The 25293-nt window shown below is 42.7% G+C and overlaps 1 protein-coding gene across 1 annotated transcript in view; it reads left to right on the forward strand.

Annotated features, from left to right (window-relative positions):
• LOC139390933 (fibroblast growth factor receptor-like 1) overlaps positions 1-18663 on the forward strand; it is a 48860-nt gene extending 30197 nt beyond the window's left edge. Inside the window, exons 4-7 of the mRNA XM_071138333.1 lie at positions 15181-15273; positions 15366-15644; positions 15811-16164; positions 16309-18663. Coding sequence (XP_070994434.1) covers positions 15181-15273; positions 15366-15644; positions 15811-16164; positions 16309-16712 — 1130 coding nt within the window. The 3' untranslated portion in view covers positions 16713-18663. The remainder of the gene's footprint in view (positions 1-15180; positions 15274-15365; positions 15645-15810; positions 16165-16308) is intronic.
• Positions 18664-25293: the final 6630 nt, after the last annotated feature.

Raw genomic sequence — 25293 nt, forward strand, 5'->3', positions numbered from 1 at the left:
CAGGCTGGTTGTATTGGTGCTAGCTAGGTACCAAGCTAAAGCTAGCTACCCCAGAAGTTGCGGTTGAAAAAATGATGCTTTATTACCAACTCAGTATTCGTGGCCAGTGTTTGCTTGTTTGCTGACTTTTTTGTACAGCTTTGACAGTGCTACTGTATCTTTTTTGATACGCAAAGACCCAAACTGCATTCCATAGTATGTACAGTTGAAGTTTACATACACCTTAGCCAAATACATTTAAACTCAGTTTTTACAATTCCTGACATTTAATCCAAGTAACAATTCCCTGACTTAGATCAGTTAGGATCACCACTTTTATTTTAAGAATGTGAAATGACAGAATAATAATAGAGAGAATGATTTATTTCAGCTTTTATTTCTTTCATCACATTCCCAGTGGGTCAGAAGTGTACATGCACTCAATTAGTATTTGGTATCATTGCTTTTAAATTGTTTAACTTGGGTCAAACGTTTCGGGTAGCCTTCCACAAGCGTCCCACAATAAGTTGGACAAATTTTGTCCCATTCCTCCTGACAGGGGTGGTGTAACTGAGTCAGGTTTGTAGGCCTCCTTGCTCGCACACTTTTTTTCAGTCCTGCCCACAAATTTTCTATAGGATTGAGGTCAGGGCTTTGTGATGGCCTTTCCAATACCTTGACTTTGTTGTCCTTAAGCCATTTTGCCACAACTTTGGAAGTATGCTTGGGGTCATTGTCCATTTGGCCACACCCATTTGCGACCAAGCTTTACCTTCCTGACTGATGTCTTGAGATGTTGCTTCAATATATCCACATAATTTTCCTGCCTCATGATGCCATCTATTTTGTGAAGTGTACTAGTCCCTCTTGCAGCAAAGTACCCCCACAACATGATGCTGCCACCCCTGTGCTTCACAGTTGGGGTGGTGTTCTTCGGCTTGCAAGCCTCCCCCTTTTTCCTCCAAACATAACAATGGTCATTATGGCCACACAGTTCTATTTTTGTTTCATCAGACCAGAGGACATTTCTCCAAAAAGTATGATCTTTGTCCCCATGTGCAGTTGCAAACCGTAGTTGGGCTTTTTTATGGCGGTTTTGGAGCAGTCGCTTCTTCCTTGCTGAGAGGCCTTTCAGGTTATGTCGATATAGGACTCGTTTTACTGTGGATATAGATACTTTTGTAACTTTTTCTTCCAGCATCTTCACAGGGTCCTTTGCTGTTGTTCTGGGATTGATTTGCACATTTCGCACCAATGTACGTTCATCTCTAGGAGACAGAATGCGTCTCCTTCCTGAGCTGTATGCCGGCTGCGTGGTCCCATGGTGTTTATACTTGCGTACTATTGTTTGTACAGATGAACGTGGTACCTTCAGAAATTGTTCCCAAGGATGAACCAGACTTGTGGAGGTCTAGAATTTTTTTCTGAGGTCTGATTTCTTTTGATTTTCCCATGATGTCAAGCAAAGAGGCACAGAGTTTGAAGGTAGACCTTGAAATACATCCACAGGTACACCTCCAATTGACTCAAATGATGTCAATTAGCCTATCAGAAGCTTCTAAAGCCATGACATCATTTTCTGGAATTTTCCAAGCAGTTTAAAGGCACAGTGAACTTAGTGTATATAAACTTCTGACCCACTGGAATTGTGTTACAGTGAATTATAAGTGAAATAATCTGTCTGTAAACAATTGTTGGAAAAATTACTTGTGTTTTGCACAAAGTAGATGTCCTCACCGACTTGCCACAACTATAGTTTGTTAATTAACAAGACATTTGTGGAGTGGTTGAAAAACTAGTTTTAATGACTCCAACCTAAGTCTGTGTAAACTTCCTACTTCAACTGTATGTCGTGAAGCTAACAGCAGTGATGCTATTACTGTGTAACTCAGGTGGGGCAACATCTGAAAAATAGAGCACTTGGTAGTGTGTACCGTGCTCAACCAGTCGGCAAAAGCCAACATCACCCACGACAGAACGGTTGATTGTCAAGGGCAAGGAATTCCAATATCTTGGTTTTAATGGATTTTGCCTGTGAGTTGTCTCGCTGAAATGTTCTTACTCTTTTAAATGACTGCTCGACTTGTTGACTGCTCACAATTGTACGTGGCGCCATTACATCATGTACATACGTTATATAGGTATGCACGTCAGCTTTGACATCGGTTTTGCACATCAACATTAAACTAGACATCGGCCGATACCGATGTTTGGCATTTTTAGCTAATATCGGCCAATTCCGATATGTTCACCGATATGTCGTGCATCCCTAGTAAAATGAAAGAAAAATCCTGGAATGAGTAGGTGTGTCCAAACTTTTGATTGGTACTGTATGTCAGACTGCAGTACGACAGGGAAACTCCACAGACGTTGGTAGTCAACACAGAGGTATTCAGTGACATTCAATATCACCTGGAGTCATCATCATCATCAACTTGTCTCTAATGTTATCAAACCCTCCTCAGAGCAAGCACAGACAGAGGCAAGTCTAACCTCATGTTGCGATCCCTTTTATTTAATGACCGTTGCAAGCCTGCAACTCACTGATTGAGGTCGCAGTCACTTAAAGCTTTTTCTTAAACACATAAAACACAATTCTCACTGAAGTTCTTTTTTTGTGCTCGTCTGCATACACACATCAATGTAAACAAAATATAAACATATTTTTCCCACAATAGTGGCAGGATAAAATTACCCCATAGGTATTAGATGTGCTCTTGACTGCGTGGTATGTTTTATTCATGTTTTATTTATTATTATTATTCATGTTTATTTTATTCAAATCAAAGTTGATTGGTCTTGAACACAGATTTGCAGATATTATCGCAGGTGCAGCGAAATGCTTGGGTCTCAGCGCCAACATTGTAGTAATACCTAGCAATAGAAAATAAACAATACACACATAATCTAGATAAAAAAAATAAGAAAAATACAAACAAGCAACATATAATAATGTGTAAAGACAGTATGGACATTATATGAATATAAAAAGTATGTACAGCAGTAGTTAAATAGGATAAGCCATGACTAGAATACAGTATATACAAATACAATGGGTAAAACAGTATGTGACAAGTGTTCAATGACTGTGTACATATGGCAGCAGTCTCTAAGGTGCAGGATAGAATACCGGGTGGTAGCCGGCTAGAACAGTGACTAAGTTCCGGCCAGGGTACTGGGCGGAGGCCGGCTAGTGATGACTGTTTAACAGTCTGATGACCTGGAAATAGGAGCTGTTTTTCAGTCTCTCGGTCCCAGCTGTGATGCACCTGTACTGTCTTCGCCTTCTAGATGGTAACGGGGGGAACAGGCCTAGGCTCTGCCACGAGGTCCTTGAGGATCTTCTTGGCCTTCCTGTAACACTGGGTGCTGTACAGTCGTGGCCAAAAGTTTTGAGAATGACACAAATATTAATTTGCACAAAGTTTTCTGCTTCAGTGTCTTTAGATATTTTTGTCAGATGTTACTATGGAATTCTGAAGTATAATTGAGTATTTCATAAGTGTCAAAGGCTTTTATTGACAATTACATGAAGTTTATGCAAAGAGTCAATATTTGCAGTGTTGACCCTTCTTTTTCAAGACCTCTGCAATCCGCCCTGACATGCTGTCAATTAACTTCTGGGCCACATCCCGACTGATGGCAGCCCATTATTGCATAATCAATGCTTGGAGTTTGTCAGAATTTGTGGGCTTTTGTTTGGCCACCCGCCTCTTGAGGATTGACCACAAGTTCTCAATGGGATTAAGGTCTGGGGAGTTTCCTGGCCATGGACCCAAAATATTGATGTTTTGTTCCCCGAGCCATTTAGTTATCACTTTTGCCTTATGGCAAGGTGCTCCATCATGGAAAAGGCATTGTTTGTCACCGAACTGTTTCTGGATGGTTGGGAGAAGTTGCTCTCGGAGGATGTGTTGGTACCATTCTTTATTCATGGCTGTGTTCTTAGGCAAAATTGTGAGTGAGCCCACTCCCTTGGCTGAGGAGCAACCCCACAAATGAATGGGCTCAGGATGCTTTACTGTTATCATGACACAGGACTGATGGTAGCGCTCACCTTGTCTTCTCCGGACAAGCTTTTTTCCGGATGCACCAAACAATCAGAAAGGGGATTCATCAGAGAAAATGACTTTACCCCAGTCCTCAGCAGTCCAATCCCTGTACCTTTGGAAGAATATTAGTCTGTCCCTGATGTTTTTCCTGGAGAGAAGTGGCTACTTTGCTGCCCTTCTGCCCTCACTGTGCTTGCAGATGCACTCACACCTGCCTGCTGCCATTCCTGAGCAAGCTCTGTACTGGTGGTGCCCCGATCCCGCAGCTGAATCAACTTTGGGAGACGATCCTGGCGCTTGCTGAACTTTCTTGGGCGCCCTGAAGCCTTCTTCACAACAATTGAACTGCTCTCCTTGAAGTTCTTGATGATCCGATAAAATGGTTGATTTAGGTGCAATCTTACTGGCAGCAATATCCTTGCCTGTGAAGCCCTTTTTGTGCAAAGCAATGATGATGATGGCACGTGTTTCCTTCCAGGTAACCATGGTTTTACAGAGGAAGAACAATGATTCCAAGCACCACCCTCCTTTTGAAGCTTCCAGTCTGTTATTCGAACTCAATCAGCATGACAGAGTGATCTCCAACCTTGTCCTCGTCAACACTGTGTTAACGAGAGAATCACTGACATGATGTCAGCTTGTCTTTTTGTGGCAGGGCTGAAATTCAGTGGAAATGTTTTTTGGGACTCAGTTCATTTCCATGGCAAAGAGGGACTTTGCAATTAATTGCAATTCATCGGATCACTCTTCATAACATTCTGGAGTATATACAAATTGCCATCATACAAACTGAGGCAGCAGACTTTGTGAAAATTAATGTTTGTGCCATTCTCAAAACTTTTGGCCACAACTGTAGATGTCCTGGAGGGCAGGCAGTGGGCCCCTGATGATGCGTTGGGCTGGCCGCACCACCCTTTGGAGAGCCATGCGGTTGCGGACAATTCAATTGCCTTACCAGGGGGTGATGCACCATTGAGAGCATCATGTCCGGTTGTATCTGTTGAAGTGTGTGAGGGTCTAAGTGGGCCAAACCAAATTTATTCAGCCTCCTGAGGTTGAAGAGGTGCGGTTGCATTTTCTTCACCACACTGTCTGTGTGGGTGAACCATTTCAGTTTGTCAGTGATGTGTACGCCGAGGAACTTCGATGTGGATGGGAGCGTGCTCCCTCTGCTGTCTCCTGTAGTCCATGATCGGCTCCTTCGTTTTGTTTTCCTGGCACCACTCCGCCAGGGCCCATACCTCCTCCCTGTAGGCTGTCTCGTTGTTGTTGGTAATCTGGTTTATCACTGTTGTGTCATCTGAAAACTTGATGACCGAGTTGGAGATGTGCATGGCCACGCAGTCATGGGTGAACATGGAGTACAGGAGGGGGCTGATCACGCACCCCTGTGGGCCGATCACGCACCCCTGTGGGCCCCCGTGTTGTGGATCAGCGTGGTGGAGGTGTTGTTGAGGTTCAGACCCAGGGCACTGAGCTTAGTGATGAGCTTGGAGGGCACATTGGTGTTGAAGGCTGAGCATAGGTATTTATCTTGTCCAGGTGGAAATAGGCCATTGAGCAGTGTAATGGCGATTGCGTAGTCCGTGGATCTGTTGGGGCGATATGCGAATTGTAGTGGGTCTAGGGTGTCAGGTATGGAGGTGATATGGTCCTTAACTAGCCTCTCAAAATGCCTCTCATGATGACAGAAGTAAATGCTATGGGCCAATAGTAATTTAGTTCAGTTACCTGCACTTTCTTGGGTTCAGGAACAATGGTGGACATCTTGGAGCAAGTGGGAACAACAGACTGCAATAGGGAGAGCTTGAATATGTCCGTAAACACTCCAGTCAGCTGGTCTGCACATGCTCTGAGGATGTGGCTTGGGACGCTTAAATTACTTACATCGGCCACGGAGAATGAGAGCACACAGTCCTCATGAGCGTCGGGGCCTGCGTCGGCGGCTCGATATTGTTTTTGTTGAAGTAGGCGAAGAAGGTGTTTAGCTCATCCTGGAGCAAGGCGTCGGTGTCCGCAAGGCGTCGGTGGCCGCAGGGCGCCGGTGTCCGTGATGTGGCTGGCTTTCCCTTTATAATCCGTGATTGTCTGGAGTTGCTGTCTTAACGGTCTTAACCGTTGAATTGCGACTTAACTTGGTCCCTGTACTGTAATTTTGCCTCTTCGATTGCCTTACGGAGGTCATAGCTGGTCTGTTTGTACATGTCCATGTTCCCAGTCACCTTGCCATGGTTAAATATGGTGGTTCGCACTTTCAGATTTGCGTGAATGTTGCCATCTGTCCACGTTTTTGGATTGGATAAGTTCTAATTGTCACAGTGGGAACAACATCCTCTATGCACTTCCTGATGAACCCAGTCACAGTCAGTGTATACGTCAATACTATTCTGAGAGGCGACATCATTAACACAGGTTGTAATCTCACACTGCTGGGTGAGTACTGCTGCTTTATGTGCTGCTGCAAAAACAAGGCTTTAAAATGTCTCCCTCTTTTTACCTCCACGGCAGTACAAGTTATTTTGTCAGGGGATGAAACATTTGGAAGCTGTCAGAGTTCAGGAGAGAGAACACCTTGACCCTTGACCTCTGGTGAGCCCAGCCCTAATCCCCAGTGTACCACACACTGTGCTCCAATGGCTCACATCTACACCACCATTACTGCTGCCCAAGGGCCTGGCTGTATATATCCCTGGCTCTAGCCCTACCATTCCCCAGCTGTGTAACTCTGCTGTTTTAGGGCCAGGCCGCATGCAGTCAACATTGTTAATGCGCAGCACTAGTGCTTCGCTTTGGAATTCAGAAGGAAAGGGCTGTAGCTCTCCCTCAACCGTTGTACATAAGCGATGGAGTCAGGAATAGTTATTGCCCCTTTTCTGGGTCACATACCATGCCAATACAAGAGGCAAAGGAAGTCTACCAGACCCAGAACTGATACTGGAACAAAAATAGAAGATCAGTCATGCATAGATCGATACTAGGCAGGTGAGTCTACTTGGCTTGCATGACTTTGCTGTTCTATATATGCCCGGTGTCAATGTTGACTCTGAACAACCACACAGGGTATGCGAGAGACAGACATTCTTTCCTTGGAGATTTCTCTCTGCTTGGGTTCCTTGTCTCTCCAGCAACACACCTATAGCAGCGCTCACAGCGGCGTCCCCGGACACCCACCCCACTGTCTGTCTGTCGTTATGGTGGAGACTGTGAGACCGTGGTCAGACGAGAGGCGGGCGCGGTCTGATGGTTGGTCGGTGAGTTAGGGCTGAAGGTTTTCTAGAGGGCCTGGTGGAGCAGCTCCAGCCCAAGACCTTTTGTTCTTTGTTTGCCGCTGTGAGGTACATGTGTTGCAGTTTAGCCCACGCCTCCCACACCTAAATGGATAATTGTATCAAAATGTCAATGGCAGGACCAGCTCTAGACCACTGCTGCGGCCACAGGGGAGTTACTCAGAAGTGCAGGCACACTTTGGATTGTGCCATGTTAAGGAAAGAGGGGGGTTAGTTGCCACCAGTGTTAATACATGACTCATGTGGTGAAAACTGAACACTCCTCTCCCAGTTTCCTCCTCCCGCCACCAAACTCATAATACTCCTGGAAATAGAGTGCCTCAACAGTTACCACCACAAACTCCTATCTGTTGCCTTGAGGGACAATGATTGACACTTATTTTCCAGACGGCTCACAGTTTCTTGTCTCTCTAATGGCCCGTGAACTATCGGTGAGGTAAGGTTTGTGAGTCTATAACATGTTGAGAGACGAAAAGCTGTTGACAGTGAGTAGCGTGAGTAGTGTTTACAGTGCTACAGTTGACACTGGAGATGACACATTAACACTTCTGAACAGTGAAATATGCGTGTGAGGGAGAGAGTCGTCCCTTTTGATCAAGTTTTCACCGACGTGACAATGATCTAATTCTGATTACTGCTTTTGTGACACAGAACCACAGAACTCCGTGACCCGACCCACCCGGGCAACCTAGGACATGTTTGTTTTTGTCCTCATTCATTGTAGTCAAATATGTTGCAGCAAGTTCAAAGCACAAGCACATATGGACACATGAATCCATGCTAGTGAGTAGTGGATGAAAGACAGAAAGATGAAAGGATGTTTGATGGAATTGAATCCATTCTGGTCTCAGATTAAATGAAGCTGAACAAGGAGAGACACAGAGAAAGAGTTGTCCGTTGTAAGTAGTAGGACAAGCAGTGAGGGAGTCAGTTCTGTCTAGACTTTGATACCTATGGCAAGAGGAGGTTGGGGTTAAGTCTGTCTAGACTTTGCTACCTAGGGCAAGAGGAGGTTGGGGTTAAGTCTGTCTAGACTTTGCTACCTAGGGCAAGAGGAGGTTGGGGTTAAGTCTGTCTAGACTTTGCTACCTAGGGCAAGAGGAGGTTGGGGTTAAGTCTGTCTAGACTTTACTACCTAGGGCAAGAGGAGGTTGGGGTTAAGTCTGTCTAGACTTTGATACCTAGGGCAAGAGAAGGTTGGGGTTAAAGATAGTGGGTGAACTTAAATATGGAAATATGTTAAAGGTTATAGTTAGTTGAGGAGAGGTTTTGGCTGGGAGCCAGAAAGGTTCATGGTCAGGGTTAGCAATAAGTAATCTTCTAAACATGAATTTTCCTTGTGCTATAATTAATATGCTATCTGTACCAAAGACACCATTACGCTCATCTCTTCTCACGTAATGTTAGTGAGAACAGCTCAGAACAATGTTATCCTAAATAACCCTCCACTCCCCCCAGGCCCTGTGTGGCTAGCTAGGCCCTCCATGACCCAACAGAACCCTGCCAGCCTCCGCTAGGCTGCTGGTAGAAACAGGGGTTTGATCCAACTGAAAGGATGCAAATTAGCCACCTTGACCAGTTCACCACATTATAGTAGCTTTCATCCAGAGGCTCCTTGGAGTGGCCAGCAGGTAGCTGACTGACTAGAGGATTGGGCTGGGCCCTCAGCAGGCAGGATTCACCGTGGCCTGCCCACCCACCTTTCCTCCCCCCGCCACACCCTGCCTCGTCCCTCGCAGCCAAGCACAACAGAGAAGAAAAGAAAATGCTGGGTGTAATTTCCTCTGGAGTCACCATGTGCCTGTTGCTGCAAACCGCTTATGGCTCTATAAAAGATACCAGAAGACTTCTAATTAGCATTTCCTCCAGCGCAGCGCTAGCCTCCCCTCTGTCTCTCATGCTGTGTGGAGGGACGCTGACGACAACGCTCTCTAATTTGCCTGACTGCCGTCCTGCCTGCATGCCTCTCTCTGGCTTTAATTCATGTGAGGTACAACAGACACTCAATCACTGCTGTAATTAGCTATCGGCAGGCAGTCATACAAAGAAACATGTCAATTTTACGTTGTGAAAAACATGGCTCCATGAGATTTGTAATGGGGTCTTGATAATTGATTAACTTGATAGTCACACATTGAACAAAAAGCTATTCTATTTTAAAAATGAACCTCAAATCCTCTGAACTTACGATCTCCTTCTGACGTTCTTGACATGTCAAGTTCTATGATTATCTTCTAGTCTGTGAATGTCTTTGCTCAAGTAGAACTCATGTAATTCAGGTCCATATCACTGCTCAAATCTTAAGAGGAAGGTAAAATAGCTCTGCTTCATTCTCTTCATGAACAGTATTGTTTTGGTAATAGTGGACCACCATCATGGAATGGAATTACCACATAACTCTATTTTATGTTTTCTAACATAAAAATAACAACTCATCTTTCCATTATTTTGATGTTTTATTAAAGACTGTTATTTTGGCTTTTTGCTCCATTGCAGACACAGTGGCATGTGTTTGAACACAGGTACCCGGTATGAATGGAGAATGAGGCTTTTTGAGGGGGAAGCCCAAAAAGTTCTCCCAGTAGGAAAAAATAATATGGGACCTTATAAACACGGCCTAAACATTAAGAGTGTTTGTAAGGAAACCTGCAGAGTTCGAGCTCCCCCAGACCTACCGTCTCCACCCTTACCGCCGCCCTCTACCTTCCCCCTGCCCGTCTGTGTGTGCTCTGTGGGACTGGAGCAGAGGAAAAGGGGCCCCCTGTCCCCCAGCCTAGCGCTACAGCAGTCCAGCACCACTTTCCTCCCCACTACACACTGGAGCCAGAGCTGGAGCTGTCTGCTCAGCCGTGCTTTGCCTCCGCCACCGCGTCAGGCCATGCTACTGACGGCTGCCTGCCTGACGTACTTTCTTCAATGGGACAATCTTTTTCCACCACTCACTAAAAACTCCAACTGGTCATTTAAACTGGTCACAGATGACATCAAATGTATTGAATGTATAAACATAGTATTAGAAGAAAATAAATCCAATCCTTTGGAAAAAGTCCAATGATCTAATAGCGCTGCATCAGGGAAAACCTGTTCTCTCCCTCCACACCTGTTTAGGGATAACATCCCCAAACATTAGCGCAGAGTGAAGGAATGAGCCCTGGCTGAAACCTCTTTAGACAAGATAATGCCCCCCTAATTCCACCTCAGTGCTGCTGAATAGCCCCCTCTCCCGTGCCAATGGAACCATTACTATACCCAGGCTTACTCTCCCAGAGCCCTGGGCCAATAGTAACAATGGGGGCTGGGCTAGAAAAAACACTTGGTGCTGGCATTGGGCTCTCTGGACTCTCCGGTGCCTCACTACACTGTGTTGAGAAGCAAGGTGTGGCCTTTGCGCTGTAGTAACACCCTCTGGACCAGAACAGTGGGATGAAATCAGGACAAAGGACAGCACACACACACACACACAGGAACACCCACGACACAACCACAAATGACCTGACCCTAACACACCTGGTGACCTGAGGTTCCATCAGACAACAGGGATGTTGATGCTATGTAGAGAAGACCGAGTGGACAATCAGCTTAGTCTCTACTCCTGTGGTGTTCAGTGCTACTAGGAAACTTTTACATCTCAAATCAAATTTTATTAGTCACATGCGTGGTGTAGACCTTACAGTGAAATGCTTACTTACGAGCCCCTAACCAACGATGCATTTAAAATGTTTTAAAAAATACGAATAAGAATAAGAAATAAAGTAACAAGTAATTAAAGAGCAGCAGTAAAATAACAATAGTGAGACTATATACAGGGGGGTACCGGTACAGAGTCAATGTGATGTAACGGATGTGAAACGGCTAGCTTAGTTAGCGGTGCACGCTAAATAGCGTTTCAATCAGTGACGTCACTTGCTCTGAGACCTTGAAGTAGTAGTTCCCCTTGCTCTGCAAGGGCCGCGGCTTTTGTGGAGCGATGGGTAACGATGCTTCGTGGGTGACTGTTGTTGATGTGGGCAGAGGGTCCCTGGTTCGCGCCCGGGTATGGGCGAGGGGACGGTCTAAAGTTATACTGTTACAGTGGCACGGGTTAGTCAAGGTCATTTAAGTAATATGTACATGTGGGTAGAGTTATTAAAGTGACTATGTATAGATGAGGAGAACAGAAAGTAGCAATGCTGTAAAAGAGGGGTGGGTGGGCGGGGGGGGGGCAATGCAAATAGTCTGGGTGGCCATTTGATGAGGTGTTCAGGAATCAATCTCACTATTGGTCATTTACAGATAAAAACTCAATGTTCTTATTTAAAATGTAAATAGATCCGGTATGTTATTTTACACAGACTCTGTTGTCACAATAAGGAGTTGTTACAATTAATCTGTGAATGTTTTAACAACGTGTGAATCATTATTGCCTGCGTACCACACACAGTTGTTGACACGAAGTTAATCAAAACACAGTTGGTTAGTGTGTGTGTGTGTGTGTGTGTTTACATTATATACAGTGCATTCGGAAAGTGGTCAGACCCCTTGACTTTTTCCACATTTTGTTACTTTACAGACTTATTCTAAAATGTATTGAATAATTATTTTCCTCAATCTACACACAATACCCCATGACAAAGAGAACTGATTTTTAGAAATGTTTGAAAAACAGAAATACCTTATTTACATAAGTATTCAGACCCTTTGCTATGAAACTCAAAATTGAGATCATGTGCATCCTGTTTCCATTGATCATCTTTGATGTTTCTACAACTTGGAGTCCACTTGTGGTAAATTCAATTGATTGGACATGATTTGGAAAGGCACACACCTGTCTATATAAGGTCCCAGAGTTCACAGTGCATGTCAAGGCAAAAACCAAGCCATGAGGTCAAAGGAATTGACCATAGAGTTCAGAGACAGGATTGTGCCGAGGTACAGAAGAGTACCAAAACATTTCTGCAGTATTGAAGGTCTCCAAGAAAATAGTGGCCTCTATAATTTTTAAATGGAAGAAGTTTGGAACCACCAAGACTCTTCTTAGAGCTGGCTGCCCGGCCAAACTGAGCAATCGGGGGAGAAGAGCCTTGGTCAGGGAGGTGACCAAGAACCCGATGGTCACTCTGACAGAGCTTCAGAGTACCTCTGTGGAGATGGGAGAACCTTCCAGAAGGACAACCATCTCTGCAGCACTCCACCAATCAGGTCTTTATGGTAGAGTGGCCAGATGTAAGCCAAGTACCAGTTAAAAAAGAGTCTGAATACTTAGGTAATTTTAACATTTAAGTTATTTTTTTATTAATACATATTCAAAAAAATCTAAACCTGTTTTTGCTTTGTCATTATGGGGTATTGTGTGTAGATTGATGACGAAAAAAATGATTTAATACATTTTAGAATAAGGTTGTAACGTAACAAAATGTAGAAAAAGTCAAGGGTTCTGAATACTTTCCGAATGCACTGAATGTGTGTGTGTTAGCCCAGTCTGCAGTGGACTCTGGGTTAGAATAGGTTCACTGTGTATTCCTGTGGGTTGTGCCAGAGGGTCGGCCCAAACAAAGCAGCGCTCTCTCTCAGCCTTGTCCGTTTGACTGCCTGCCTGCGCAGTTTAGGTTAAAGGCAGTTAATTGGTTTCCTGCTCAGGGTTACGTCAACACGCTGTCTTGTTTTAAACATTGCGGAAACTTGAGAGAAGCAACAATATGGCACTGTTTGCTCACCCCTGCCTCACATAGCCAGTTAGAATAATACCAGAGTTTTGCCTGCTTATCATTCCTATAGAGCTGTAGAACTTCCTACGCTCTGAAAGCCAAACACACGGTCATTTAGACACCTCACACTCCACTGATCTCCAAGCAGAATTATTCATCCTGTTTCACACAGAGCGGTCCTGAACACTGGTCACTTTAATTATTACATACTGTTTTATCCACTTCATATGTATGTACTGTATTCTAGTCATGGCTCATCCTATATAACTTACTGCTGTAAACACCTTTGCTATTCATATACTGTCTATACACACCATCCTACATAACTACTGCTGTACACACCTGTTCTATTCATATACTGTCAATACTGTCTATACTGTCTATACAAACCATCCTTTATAACTACTGCTGTACACACCTGTTCTATTCATATACTGTCAATACTGTCTATACTGTCTATACACACCATCCTTTATAACTACTGCTGTAAACACCTTTTCTATTCATATACTGTCTATACACACCATCCTATATAACTACTGCTGTACACACCTTTTCTATTCATATACTGTCTATACACACCATCCTACATAACTACTGCTGTACACACCTGTTCTATTCATATACTGTCTATACACACCATCCTATATAACTACTGCTGTACACACCGTTTCTATTTAGAAACTGCCCATACTGTCTATACACACCATCCTATATAACTTACTGTTGTACACACCTTTTCTATTCATATACTGTCAATACACACCATCCTATATAACTACTGCTGTACACACCTTTTCTATTCATATGCTGTCTATACTGTCTATACACACCATCCTATATAACTTACTGCTGTACAAACCTTTTCTATTCGTATACTGTCCATACACACCATCCTAATATATACAGTGGGGAGAACAAGTATTTGATACACTGCTAATTTTGCAGGTTTTCCTACTTACAAAGCATGTAGAGGTCTGTAATTTTTTATCATAGGTACACTTCAACTGTGAGAGACAGAATCTAAAACAAAAATCCAGAAAATCACATTGTATAATTTTTAAGTAATTAATTTGCATTTTATTGCATAACATAAGTATTTGATCACCTACCAACCAGTAAGACTTCCGGATCTCACAGACCTGTTAGTTTTTCTTTAAGAAGCCCTCCTGTTCTCCACTCATTACCTGTATTAACTGCACCTGTTTGAACTCGTTACCTGTATAAAAGACACCTGTCCACACACTCAATCAAACAGACTCCAACCTCTCCACAATGGCCAAGACCAGAGAGCTGTGTAAGGACATCAGGGATAAAATTGTAGACCTGCACAAGGCTGGGATGGGCTACAGGACAATAGGCATATTGTGTGTGTATATATATATATATATATATATATATATATATATATATATATATATATTGCTGTACACACCTTTTCTATTCATATACTGTCTTTACACACACACACACATGCATATTCCAGTCTCTGACATTGCTCATTCTGATATTTCTTAATTTAGATTTTTCTGAATTGTGTGTATTTTTTTGTTTTTGTTAGATATTACTGCACTGTTGGAGCTAGAAACACAAGCATTTCGCTGCACCTGCGATAACATCTCCAAATCTGTGTACACGACCACAAAACTTTGTGGTTTGATCCGGTTGGAGCTCAAAGCAAATAAATCAGAGATCCTCCAGCAGTTTGTACTCATCCTTAGACCCCATGTGATTTATGCGACGCCATTTGCAGACATTAGTACTTGGGTCCTAGATGAAATAGCTCACCTCACTGAAACAATAACTGACCACTAGATTTATGTGGCAATATCTGAAGGATACTTTGTGGTAATGGCAGGGGGTAGGAGAACTCTCGTCTTTGACCCATTGGTTTTATATTGGCTTCGTTTCCTCTGTAGAGTGACAAGTAGATCCTTTTTCAGCAATATTTAAAAAATTTAAGACTACATAAACACCCAACTTTGATGTTTTTTAGATACTAGAGTAATGTGTTTTGTCTTCCACAGTCCTATGATCAGATTTATTCAGAATGGGAATTAATAGTCCTATGAATGTTATAAGCCCTTTCTTTTGCTATGAAATTATCTCCATACTCCATACATGGGTGTAAGTCACAGAGGCTAACCCTCAGTCAATGACTGACTGACTGTTTTTCAGATGACACAGCAGCGAGCCAGACAGACACTCCACCTGCCGTAATGGAACCCAATGCTGAGCTCACCCAGCTTGACCCTACAGGAGAGCCCTGGGGTGAGTAGCCGAATGCTTCCCTTCACTACGTTACAGCCCTGCAGAATGTTATTGAAGTCTGTGTTAACCTTCATGATGTGTCTTCTCTGCAGTGAAGCCTCGGTTTAGTCAGCCCACTAAGATGCGCAGGCGGGTGCTGTACAAGCCGGTGGGCAGCTCAGTGAGGTTCAAGTGCCAGGCCAGCGGCACCCCTCCCCCCGTCATCACCTGGTGGAAGGACCAGACCCCGCTGCCACCCCCGCGCCAGGGCAAGCGCCCCCAGTGGACCCTCACCCTAAAGAACCTGCAGCCCCAGGACAGTGCCAAGTACACCTGCCATGTCTCCAACCCAGCCGGGCACATCAACGCCACCTACAAGCTGGATGTCATCGGTAAGGACGGGTCACTGCACTGGCCAACACCACCACCACAAATCATTTTACAGCACACTCCAGTTGTATTTATACCCCAGGCCTCTCTTACATTGCCAAGGTAATTGTGCTGAGTGTGTTGGCATTATGATTCACATGCTTATGAATCCTGTCCATCTCCCTACAGAGCGCTCTCATTGCAAGCCTGTTCTGACCGGCACCCACCCGGTCAACACCACTGTGGAGTATGGTGGCACCGCCTCCTTCCAGTGTAAGGTCCACAGTGACGTGAAGCCTGTGGTCCAGTGGCTGAAGAGGGTTGACCCAGGCACAGAGGACCGCTATAACTCCACCCTGGAAGTCGGAGGGCAGCATTTTGTGGTTCTGCCCACGGGGGACGTATGGTCCCGGCCTGACGGCTCCTACCTCAACAAGCTGGCTATCATCAAGGCCCGTGATGGGGATGCTGGGATGTACATTTGCCTGGGAGCTAACACAATGGGTTACAGCTTCCGCAGTGCTTACCTCACTGTGCTGCCAGGTGAGTACAGCAATTCACTAACTGTAGAATGGGACTTTACTGGGATGGAATGGCAGTAGGTTATTCTTGTTATATCTTGTCTTAAACATGTCAGAAAGCTTAGATCTGTAGAGTTCACTGATCTCTCCACTGTTGTGTGTCCAGACCCTCAGGTGGAGAACACAGTGACTCCTCCACACCTGAGCTCCGGCCTGCCCTGGCCTCTGATTATCGGCATCCCTGCAGCAGCCCTCCTCATCGTAGGCACCATTGTACTCTGGCTGTGCCACAGCCGCCGACGCCACAACACCTTGCCACCCCGCCCCATGACCATGGTCCACCGAGACCAACACATCTCGGACAAAGAGCCCAGCACCAACACCCCCTGTAATGCCCTGAATAGCCCTGACTACCCCAGCCATAGACTGGTGGGCCTGGGAGCCCCAGTCCTTAGTGGGCCCCCTAAGATTTACTCCAACGTTTACACAGACATGCACTCGCACACACACTCCCACGCCCATATGGATGGTAAGGTCCATCAACACCAGCATTTCCACTACCAGTGCTAACCAGCCCCCTCTCATCCCACCCCACACCTACGGCCTTGTCTCCTAGCCACTGCTGCTATTCTCACCCAACAATGGACTATGAGCAAGGTAGATGGAAACTAGGAAAGGCTTGTAGTTCATATGAACTACACCTCCCATGATAAGCAGTGCTAAAACCCTTACCTGGGATACACATATTACTAAGCTGCCTGCTTTGTAGGAATACCGCTTCATTGAGAAGTCTCAGGGCAAGAAATACCCTCTCACATGTGTGCCAGAGTCATTTCTTTATTATGTGTTTTTTTATACTAGACAACCAAGAGCAAACTCTAATTGTATTTTAAAGGATGAAAATTACTTACAAACAATATTTAGATGTCTTTGGATGCATGTAGCCCTGGATAAATCATTAATTAGTTAATATGATATATTACCAGGTTTAGGTTCAATTTAGGTCAACTGAAATTTGATTAAAGGTATTCCAATTTACACAAATGAACATTTCTAATAGAATTAACCCCAACTCTGGAATGTACAATTGTATTTTGTTTTAACACTCATCTAAACATGTACCGCTATCCAAACTCCCAAAGCATTAAGTAATATAAGGAACTTTTAAGTTTGTGTAAATTGGAAAATGTAACTGTGACAATTTAAAATCTAGACAGAATGTTTACAAATGTGAAAGCTTTTCTATTCTCATTATAGCAACACAAACTACGCTGTTCTCTGTTCTGATTAGGTGGTATTATATTTGTTTCATGTAGGGAAGTACAATTCATCAGGGAAATTAGATGGATTTGGTGATGAGGGCTTTTTTATTTTTGTATTCAGATATTGTATATGTATCCAACTAAAAAAAGCAGTATTATTAGTAGTATTATTCACCCTATATGTGTAAGATGCCAAATTATTTTACAGCGCTATAGATGTGTATTGTACTTACATTTCTTGTGAGGTATATTTTTATATAAGGTACATGAGGATGAATATTGTACCTGTGTCTATTGGTTTTTAAAACTCACCAAAAAGCTATTTAGTTGTTTTTACTTTATTCTTCTATTTTGGTAACAACCATTATTCCAGATTGGATTGACCTATGGGTCATTTAGTGAAAAATGACAAGTGTTGATTGTATTGTTAAGTTGAATTACAACTTTATGCTGACCTAGTTGTCTCATATTTGATTAAGAATCTGACCATATGATGTATACTGTATATAAGATAATGATTACAAAGAAAATGTAACAGTCATTCCCCCTCATGATGTCATAGGTCTAGTCCCCAAGTGGTTTAGAATTGCCATGTTAATCTTATGCAATTCCTCTGTGAAACATTGCATGCTGCAACTCACCTCTGGTGCTCATGTACATTTAGTACTGTACAATAATATTTTTGTAATAAAATGTTTGTTTTTTTTAAACTGTTTTCTGTTTCGTGTAATGTTTGTGAAATGCATTTCAATTAAAACATTTTATTTTTTTACTTGTGAAATGTTTCTCTCTCTCAGAAAACAAAATGCTCACACAACATTATTTTAAGAGGATTATCAGAGTAACAAATTGCATCAAAATATCTATTTACCATGAAAACGTCAGGAAGTTCAGTTGTTTCTTACCATGTAAAATACTCAAGTTGTGTTGAGAATGTGTTTTATGCCATCTAGTGGCATTTTAGCGCCATAGCTTCATTCTTAGAAAAGACACATTTCTGTGTAATGATTTCTCAACATTTTGTGTCAGTTCCTGCAATGAATTTGTTAAACGCTGAAAACGTCTGTTCTTCTGTATCTCAGGTCCAAAATTGTCTGAGTTGGTCAATCTGGACTGCATATCTGACTGGCTGACATCTAATAAATAACTTGTTTGAGATGTTTCAAGAATTATCTTTTGCATGTACAAAAATGTGTTTAATGTAAAAGTTTGGTATATAGAGCACTATATTAATTGAATAAATGGCTACTGTTTTTCTACACGTCTTTCCCATTTACAGAATTGTTAAGTGGAATATAATGCTCTGTAAAATATCTGATGTGATTGGTCAAAAGACCAATTAGTGAAAAATATTAGAATTTGCCTGCCTTTGTAGACACAGCAATCTTTTGACTCACCTGTTTCTAGTTCGGGATGACACCCCAGGAAGATCTCAACTGCATACGCCGCTCGTCCTCTCTCAAAACCCATTGGATGAGAAAGCCAGAGGTCCCGCCCCTCTGACCCTGTCCTCCAGTGCATTTTGAGAAAGGAGGCAAGAAGATTGCATTTGAGATCTTCTCATGTGTTAACAAATGTGTTAAATGTGCCAACACAATGATTGTTCCTAACTAGACACAAGGATGTGTTAAAACAGTGGTTCAAACCTTTTTTTAGTTAATGTACCACTGACTGAATCTTGCTCTGCCTGAAGTACCCCCTCATGTGCATTTTACCATTGGCTTGTGGGAGGGCAGACTCATTGTAAAGGCTGGAGTGCAATTAATGGAAGGCTATCAAACACATGGAAACCACACATTTATTCCATTCCAGCCATTACAATGAGCCTGTCGTCCTATAGCTCCTCCCACCAGCCTCCACTGAGGCCTATGGTCCCATGAGTCTTCTCAAGTACCCCCTGTAGATTGACCAAGTACCCGGGAACTACTGTGTTAAAGAAATAACACAACTTGTTTTTAACACATCTGTTTTAAGAGTGTTGAACAAAAAAACAACCAACAACATTTCAAATGCACACGATACATATATATTCCCTGATATGATTGCAGTGTTGTGAATGCACAAATTCTAATCTAAAATCTCAATATGATATTTCTGTGTTTTACACTATTACAACATCTTACATAATAACAAGCAACATCAACACTCAGTGGCTTTATACGTTTTCTGCCATTCACTACAGTGCATCCTAATATTTTGCCCATCGCACAATTTTATGTGCATTCCGCAACCTACTGTGCGGGATGTAAACAGGATTTCCCAAAATGGAACATAATACTAAAACAGCTACCAAACTATCAAAAAAGGTATAAACTAAATCAAACAACTTTTCTTTAAAAAATATATATATATAACGGATCTGATCCCTCAAGGGGAATCTGGGAGGTCGGGTCTTCCCGCGCCAGTACCTCTTGCAATGTAAAATCCTTGAGTCCCAAAAACTTTTCTGCCGCAACCACAACAACGTCCAGTTTCTTCGACTTCTTTGAGACTTGTGCTGTACAGTTTACAACTGTGGCAATGAACGCAACAAAATCCACCTTTTTAACACACGGTATATTTTGTCTGGCAGCAAACATTTCCTACAGGCTGTGGTGTATACACTACCATCTCTTCACTAGCACCACTTGTTTTCTCAATTATTTGAATCGCCTTCGCATAGGAGATTAGATTGACTGCTCTTACTTTTGCCAACTCAGTTTTCTTCACCCTTACTGGGCACTCCAGGAACTCAGGATCATGATCCCCACCACAATTGCAACACTGTCGTCCTTCTACACGCCGTTCTTCAGTATCCTCTGTTCGTCTGCACACATTTGAAACATGGCCAAATCCTTTACAATTCTTCTGCAGTGGTTTGGGGACGAAAGCTCTTACAGCATATTTTACGTATCCAAGCTTCACATGAGTAGGTATTTGCTCTTTATCAAAAAACAGCAGCACCGCAGACTCTTATTTTTCTCCATTCACCCAGTAGGTCAGTTGCCAACCCGTACAGACTGGATGAGCGTAAGGACTACTACATCAATGAGCTCTCCCATGAGGTCCTCTGCCACATATTCCGGTCAGTGAAAGTCAAAGAGCAGAATTCAATTGACATGGCCCCCAAATGGCTCCCTATACAGTGTTTCCCCTATAGGCATTTAGTAGCGGTGCAGCACTGTTGATAGATCGTGGTCGCGGTTTTAAATAATGTAGATGTATGCCACAGGAAGACCCATCCACCACCCCCATGCAGGAAGACCCCAGATGTTACAAATTTACATTTCACAACAATGACCGTGATAGCAAAGATTTTTTATAGCTAATCCAAGATAGGCCAGAGCCTGTCGTTTTCAATGGGAGCAAATTAATCATAGTGGGCAGAGCCAAGCATGAGCTAGGGAGATTCTATTGTCGCGTTTTAGCATTTATTTGCATATTCCCATTAGGGAGCGCCCACTCTGAAGCGCGTGTGTACAATAACTCAATTCGCCCTTGCACTCCTGAACAATGCATTTTTTAAACATTTTGGCAAAGGCTAAAGTTTACAGAACGCATTCCATTCTGTTTTGTTACAGATTCTAGTTTTGGAAACAGTAAACTGTATGGAGATTAAATGTTTAATCTTGAGAAAATTTGCAGAATGTCAGCCAAAATCTGTCTCCCTCCATCTTCTCCCACTGCCATCATCTGGGCTTCTTCTCATCACCATATTTGGTAGTGAGTGGAACGGATAACTGGATGCTTCACGTTTATACATCTGGTATAATATCTGACTCATTGTTCTGAGATGATAGGGTAGCTGTGAATATTTCTTCTCTTTTTAAAATGTATTTTCTATTTTATCTTTATTTTGACAGTCATGCTGAGACCAAGGTCTCTGTTTCATAGGATAACTGTAATTACAAAAATATACAGCATCATATTAGCTCCCCACTCATACTGCACAGAAGTTAACACACTTGAATAATGCAACATGGTATATAGAAATGTTATTTACTGTTTGCTATGTCTATACAGGCTAGAACACGTTACATTGGAAGAAGATTCCGGTATCCTCCAGCTTTGGACGCTATCTTTCCTTGCTAGTTTACAGCTGAAGCTAACATAATTTCACTACCCAAATACTTAGTTTGTGATAATATGCAAACCATAATGCAAAATATGCTGATTTCTAAGGTGATTGCCACCAATCGGGGGGGGGTTCTGACGGACCGCCCCTCTCTTGCCTCATAAATGACCTCATTACTGGTTAGAAACAGCAAAAAATAAAATAAGCTACTTTTATGAAAATTATGTTGATCAGTACAATAAAATAAGTCCCAAATGGAAGGGAAACATATTGACATCTGAAATCAGCCTAAACAAGCTCAAAAACTCAATGCATGCACACACTCCTATTGAATATGCATTCACCTGTCTTGTGAATAGGCCTAGGCTACATCTTGATTTACCCAGTTTATCAATAGATTTACCATTAAATTATTACCGTTATATAGTTAGATTGGTTAAAAAAAAAGAGTCAGTAATCGTATAATTAATTAATTAATGCATACATTGCTGTTTCTGAAAAATGTTGACGTAATTTTTGAAATTGAACTTGGCAGTAGCTGAGTTTATCTGCCTGGATCAAATGCCATTCTGTGACTTTGAAGATTATTCCACAAGTAATTTAAAAAAGCATATTTACCTAACTCAGTGGAGATAGAAGGGATCTCCAGAGTTAGCCGTCCCTGAGACCGGGTCTGGTTTCTTCTACGTCTATAGGCTAACAATGAAGTACGGTATGGCGGAAGTTTGTGTAAGAGGGCTTTATAAACAAAAGTAGTGCAATGCATCGATCTATGAAACTTCAGAGAGTGCCAGCCGGTTTTCTGAAACAGAATGCAGTGATGTGTACTGAACCTGTCTCCCGTAATTAAGCGTAGTGTGATGATAAACTGTGTCCAATGGCTTCAATACAGTGGTAGCTGCATTCGTATAGATGATATCCCCATAGTTTATAACCGGTAATAATATTGACTGAATAATGTGTTTTCTTCTGTTTAATGAAATGCATTGGTGGAGGCTGCTGAGGGGAGGACAGCTCATAATAATGGCTGGAACAGAGTGAATGGAATGGCATCAAACCTTGTGTTTGTTACTATTCCACTTCAGTCATTACCACGAGCCCATCCTCCCCAATTAAAGTGCCACCAACCCCCTGTGGAAGGCATGCCCTATTCCCCTAAAGGAATCCCATTTTAATGATTGACTTAACTAACTCATCAATATGCTTTCTGAAAGATACCCAGATGTTTTTAAGCGGGCACATGATCAATGTAGGCACCATCCATAAATCATCAGAAACTGTTGAACTAAGCTTAAAAAGCTTTTTGGAAAATAACATATACTTAGTTTTACCTGCTTAAGGGAATTTCAGTTCAAGGGCTTTCCTCATCCATGCAGGTATCTACCTATGCAGGACGTCATGTGTATGAAGTGCCTGTCTCGGAAGCTCCGAGAGGCGGTAACACAGTACCTGCGGGGGGCTGAAGATGGTGGACCTGTGTGCCAGCCGCTGGTGGGAGTACATTCCCTCAGGTAGGCAGAGAGGTACATGGTATGCTTTGAGTGAAGCTACAGGGGATTGATTATGATATTGATCCTATGCAGAATAGTTGATATTTTTTTGAATGGTCAATTTTTTGGGGCTGTCAAACACAAATTAAAGATTAAAGCACTTAAGATTGCAGGTAATATGTACAGTGCCTTGCGAAAGTATTCGGCCCCCTTGAACTTTGCGACCTTTTGCCACATTTCAGGCTTCAAACATAAAGATATAAAACTGTATTTTTTTGTGAAGAATCAACAACAAGTGGGACACAATCATGAAGTGGAACGACATTTACTGGATATTTCAAACTTTTTTAACAAATCAAAAACTGAAAAATTGGGCGTGCAAAATTATTCAGCCCCCTTAAGTTAATACTTTGTAGCGCCACCTTTTGCTGCGATTACAGCTGTAAGTCGCTTGGGGTATGTCTCTATCAGTTTTGCACATCGAGAGACTGAAATGTTTTCCCATTCCTCCTTGCAAAACAGCTCGAGCTCAGTGAGGTCGGATGGAGAGCATTTGTGAACAGCAGTTTTCAGTTCTTTCCACAGATTCTAGATTGGATTCAGGTCTGGACTTTGACTTGGCCATTCTAACACCTGGATATGTTTATTTTTGAACCATTCCATTGTAGATTTTGCTTTATGTTTTAGATCATTGTCTTGTTGGAAGACAAATCTCCGTCCCAGTCTCAGGTCTTTTGCAGACTCCATCAGATTTTCTTCCAGAATGGTCCTGTATTTGGCTCCATCCATCTTCCCATCAATTTAAACCATCTTCCCTGTCCCTGCTGAAGAAAAGCAGGCCCAAAATATGATGCTGCCACCACCATGTTTGACAGTGGGGATGGTGTGTTCGGGTGATGAGCTGTGTTGCTTTTATGCCAAACATAACGTTTTGCATTGTTGCCAAAAAGTTCAATTTTGGTTTCATCTGACCAGAGCACCTTCTTCCACATGTTTGGTGTGTCTCCCAGGTGGCTTGTGGCAAACTTTAAACAACACTTTTTATGGAAATCTTTAAGAAATGGCTTTCTTCTTGCCACTCTTCCATAAAGGCCAGATTTGTGCAATATACGACTGATTGTTGTCCTATGGACAGAGTCTCCCACCTCAGCTGTAGATCTCTGCAGTTCATCCAGAGTGATCATGGGCCTCTTGGCTGCATCTCTGATCAGTCTTCTCCTTGTATGAGCTGAAGGTTTAGAGGGACGGCCAGGTCTTGGTAGATTTGCAGTGGTCTGATACTCCTTCCATTTCAATATTATCGCTTGCACAGTGCTCCTTGGGATGTTTAAAGATTGGGAAATCTTTTTGTATCCAAATCCGGCTTTAAACTTCTTCACAACAGTATCTCGGACCTGCCTGGTGTGTTCCTTGTTCTTCATGATGCTCTCTGCGCTTTTAACGGACCTCTGAGACTATCACAGTGCAGGTGCATTTATACGGAGACTTGATTACACACAGGTGGATTGTATTTATCATCATTAGTCATTTAGGTCAACATTGGATCATTCAGAAATCCTCACTGAACTTCTGGAGAGAGTTTGCTGCACTGAAAGTAAAGGGGCGGAATAATTTTGCACGCCCAATTTTTCAGTTTTTGATTTGTTAAAAAAGTTTGAAATATCCAATAAATGTCGTTCCACTTCATGATTGTGTCCCACTTGTTGTTGATTCTTCACAAAAAAATACAGTTTTATATCTTTATGTTTGAAGCCTGAAATGTGGCAAAAGGTCGCAAAGTTCAAGGGGGCCGAATACTTTCGCAAGGCACTGTACATCTCTCAGCAACCGCTGTGGCTGAAATGGCCCAATCCCTAATTTGTTTTATTCTAACACTTTTCCCACCAGCAAAATAAAGTTCTGAAACTGTTAGTCAGTTTATATGGCTCCTCTCTGTTCCTTTTTAAACCTCTTATTTATTATTTTACATTTAGCTCAACATTAAAATACTTCAATAGGTAGAGCAGCTTGCAATGGAGCGGGCAATCTATGTACATGTAGGGTGCGGCATGCGACTGAAATATTGCGGGTGAGGAGAGCGCTGGGCATGAAGCGCTGGCCATCTTGTTACGACATGCATTGCCTGAATTAGGCCAACGGAGGAGCGGCTTTTATGGAGGAACTTTGTATTTGAACTTCAGAGAGTTGTTAACTAACGTTGGACCAGAGCTAGCTCTTGACCATGACTCTCCGTTCCATTACATTACACAAAGTGCTGCAAAGTTTTAGAGAGCTAGACCAGAGCTAGCTAACAAACTAGCTAGCTAACACGCTTGTGTGTGCAAAGCGGCACCAGAATTAAAATA

Source organism: Oncorhynchus clarkii, chromosome 31, assembly GCF_045791955.1.
Source record: "Oncorhynchus clarkii lewisi isolate Uvic-CL-2024 chromosome 31, UVic_Ocla_1.0, whole genome shotgun sequence".
Taxonomy (NCBI): Eukaryota; Metazoa; Chordata; class Actinopteri; order Salmoniformes; family Salmonidae; genus Oncorhynchus; species Oncorhynchus clarkii.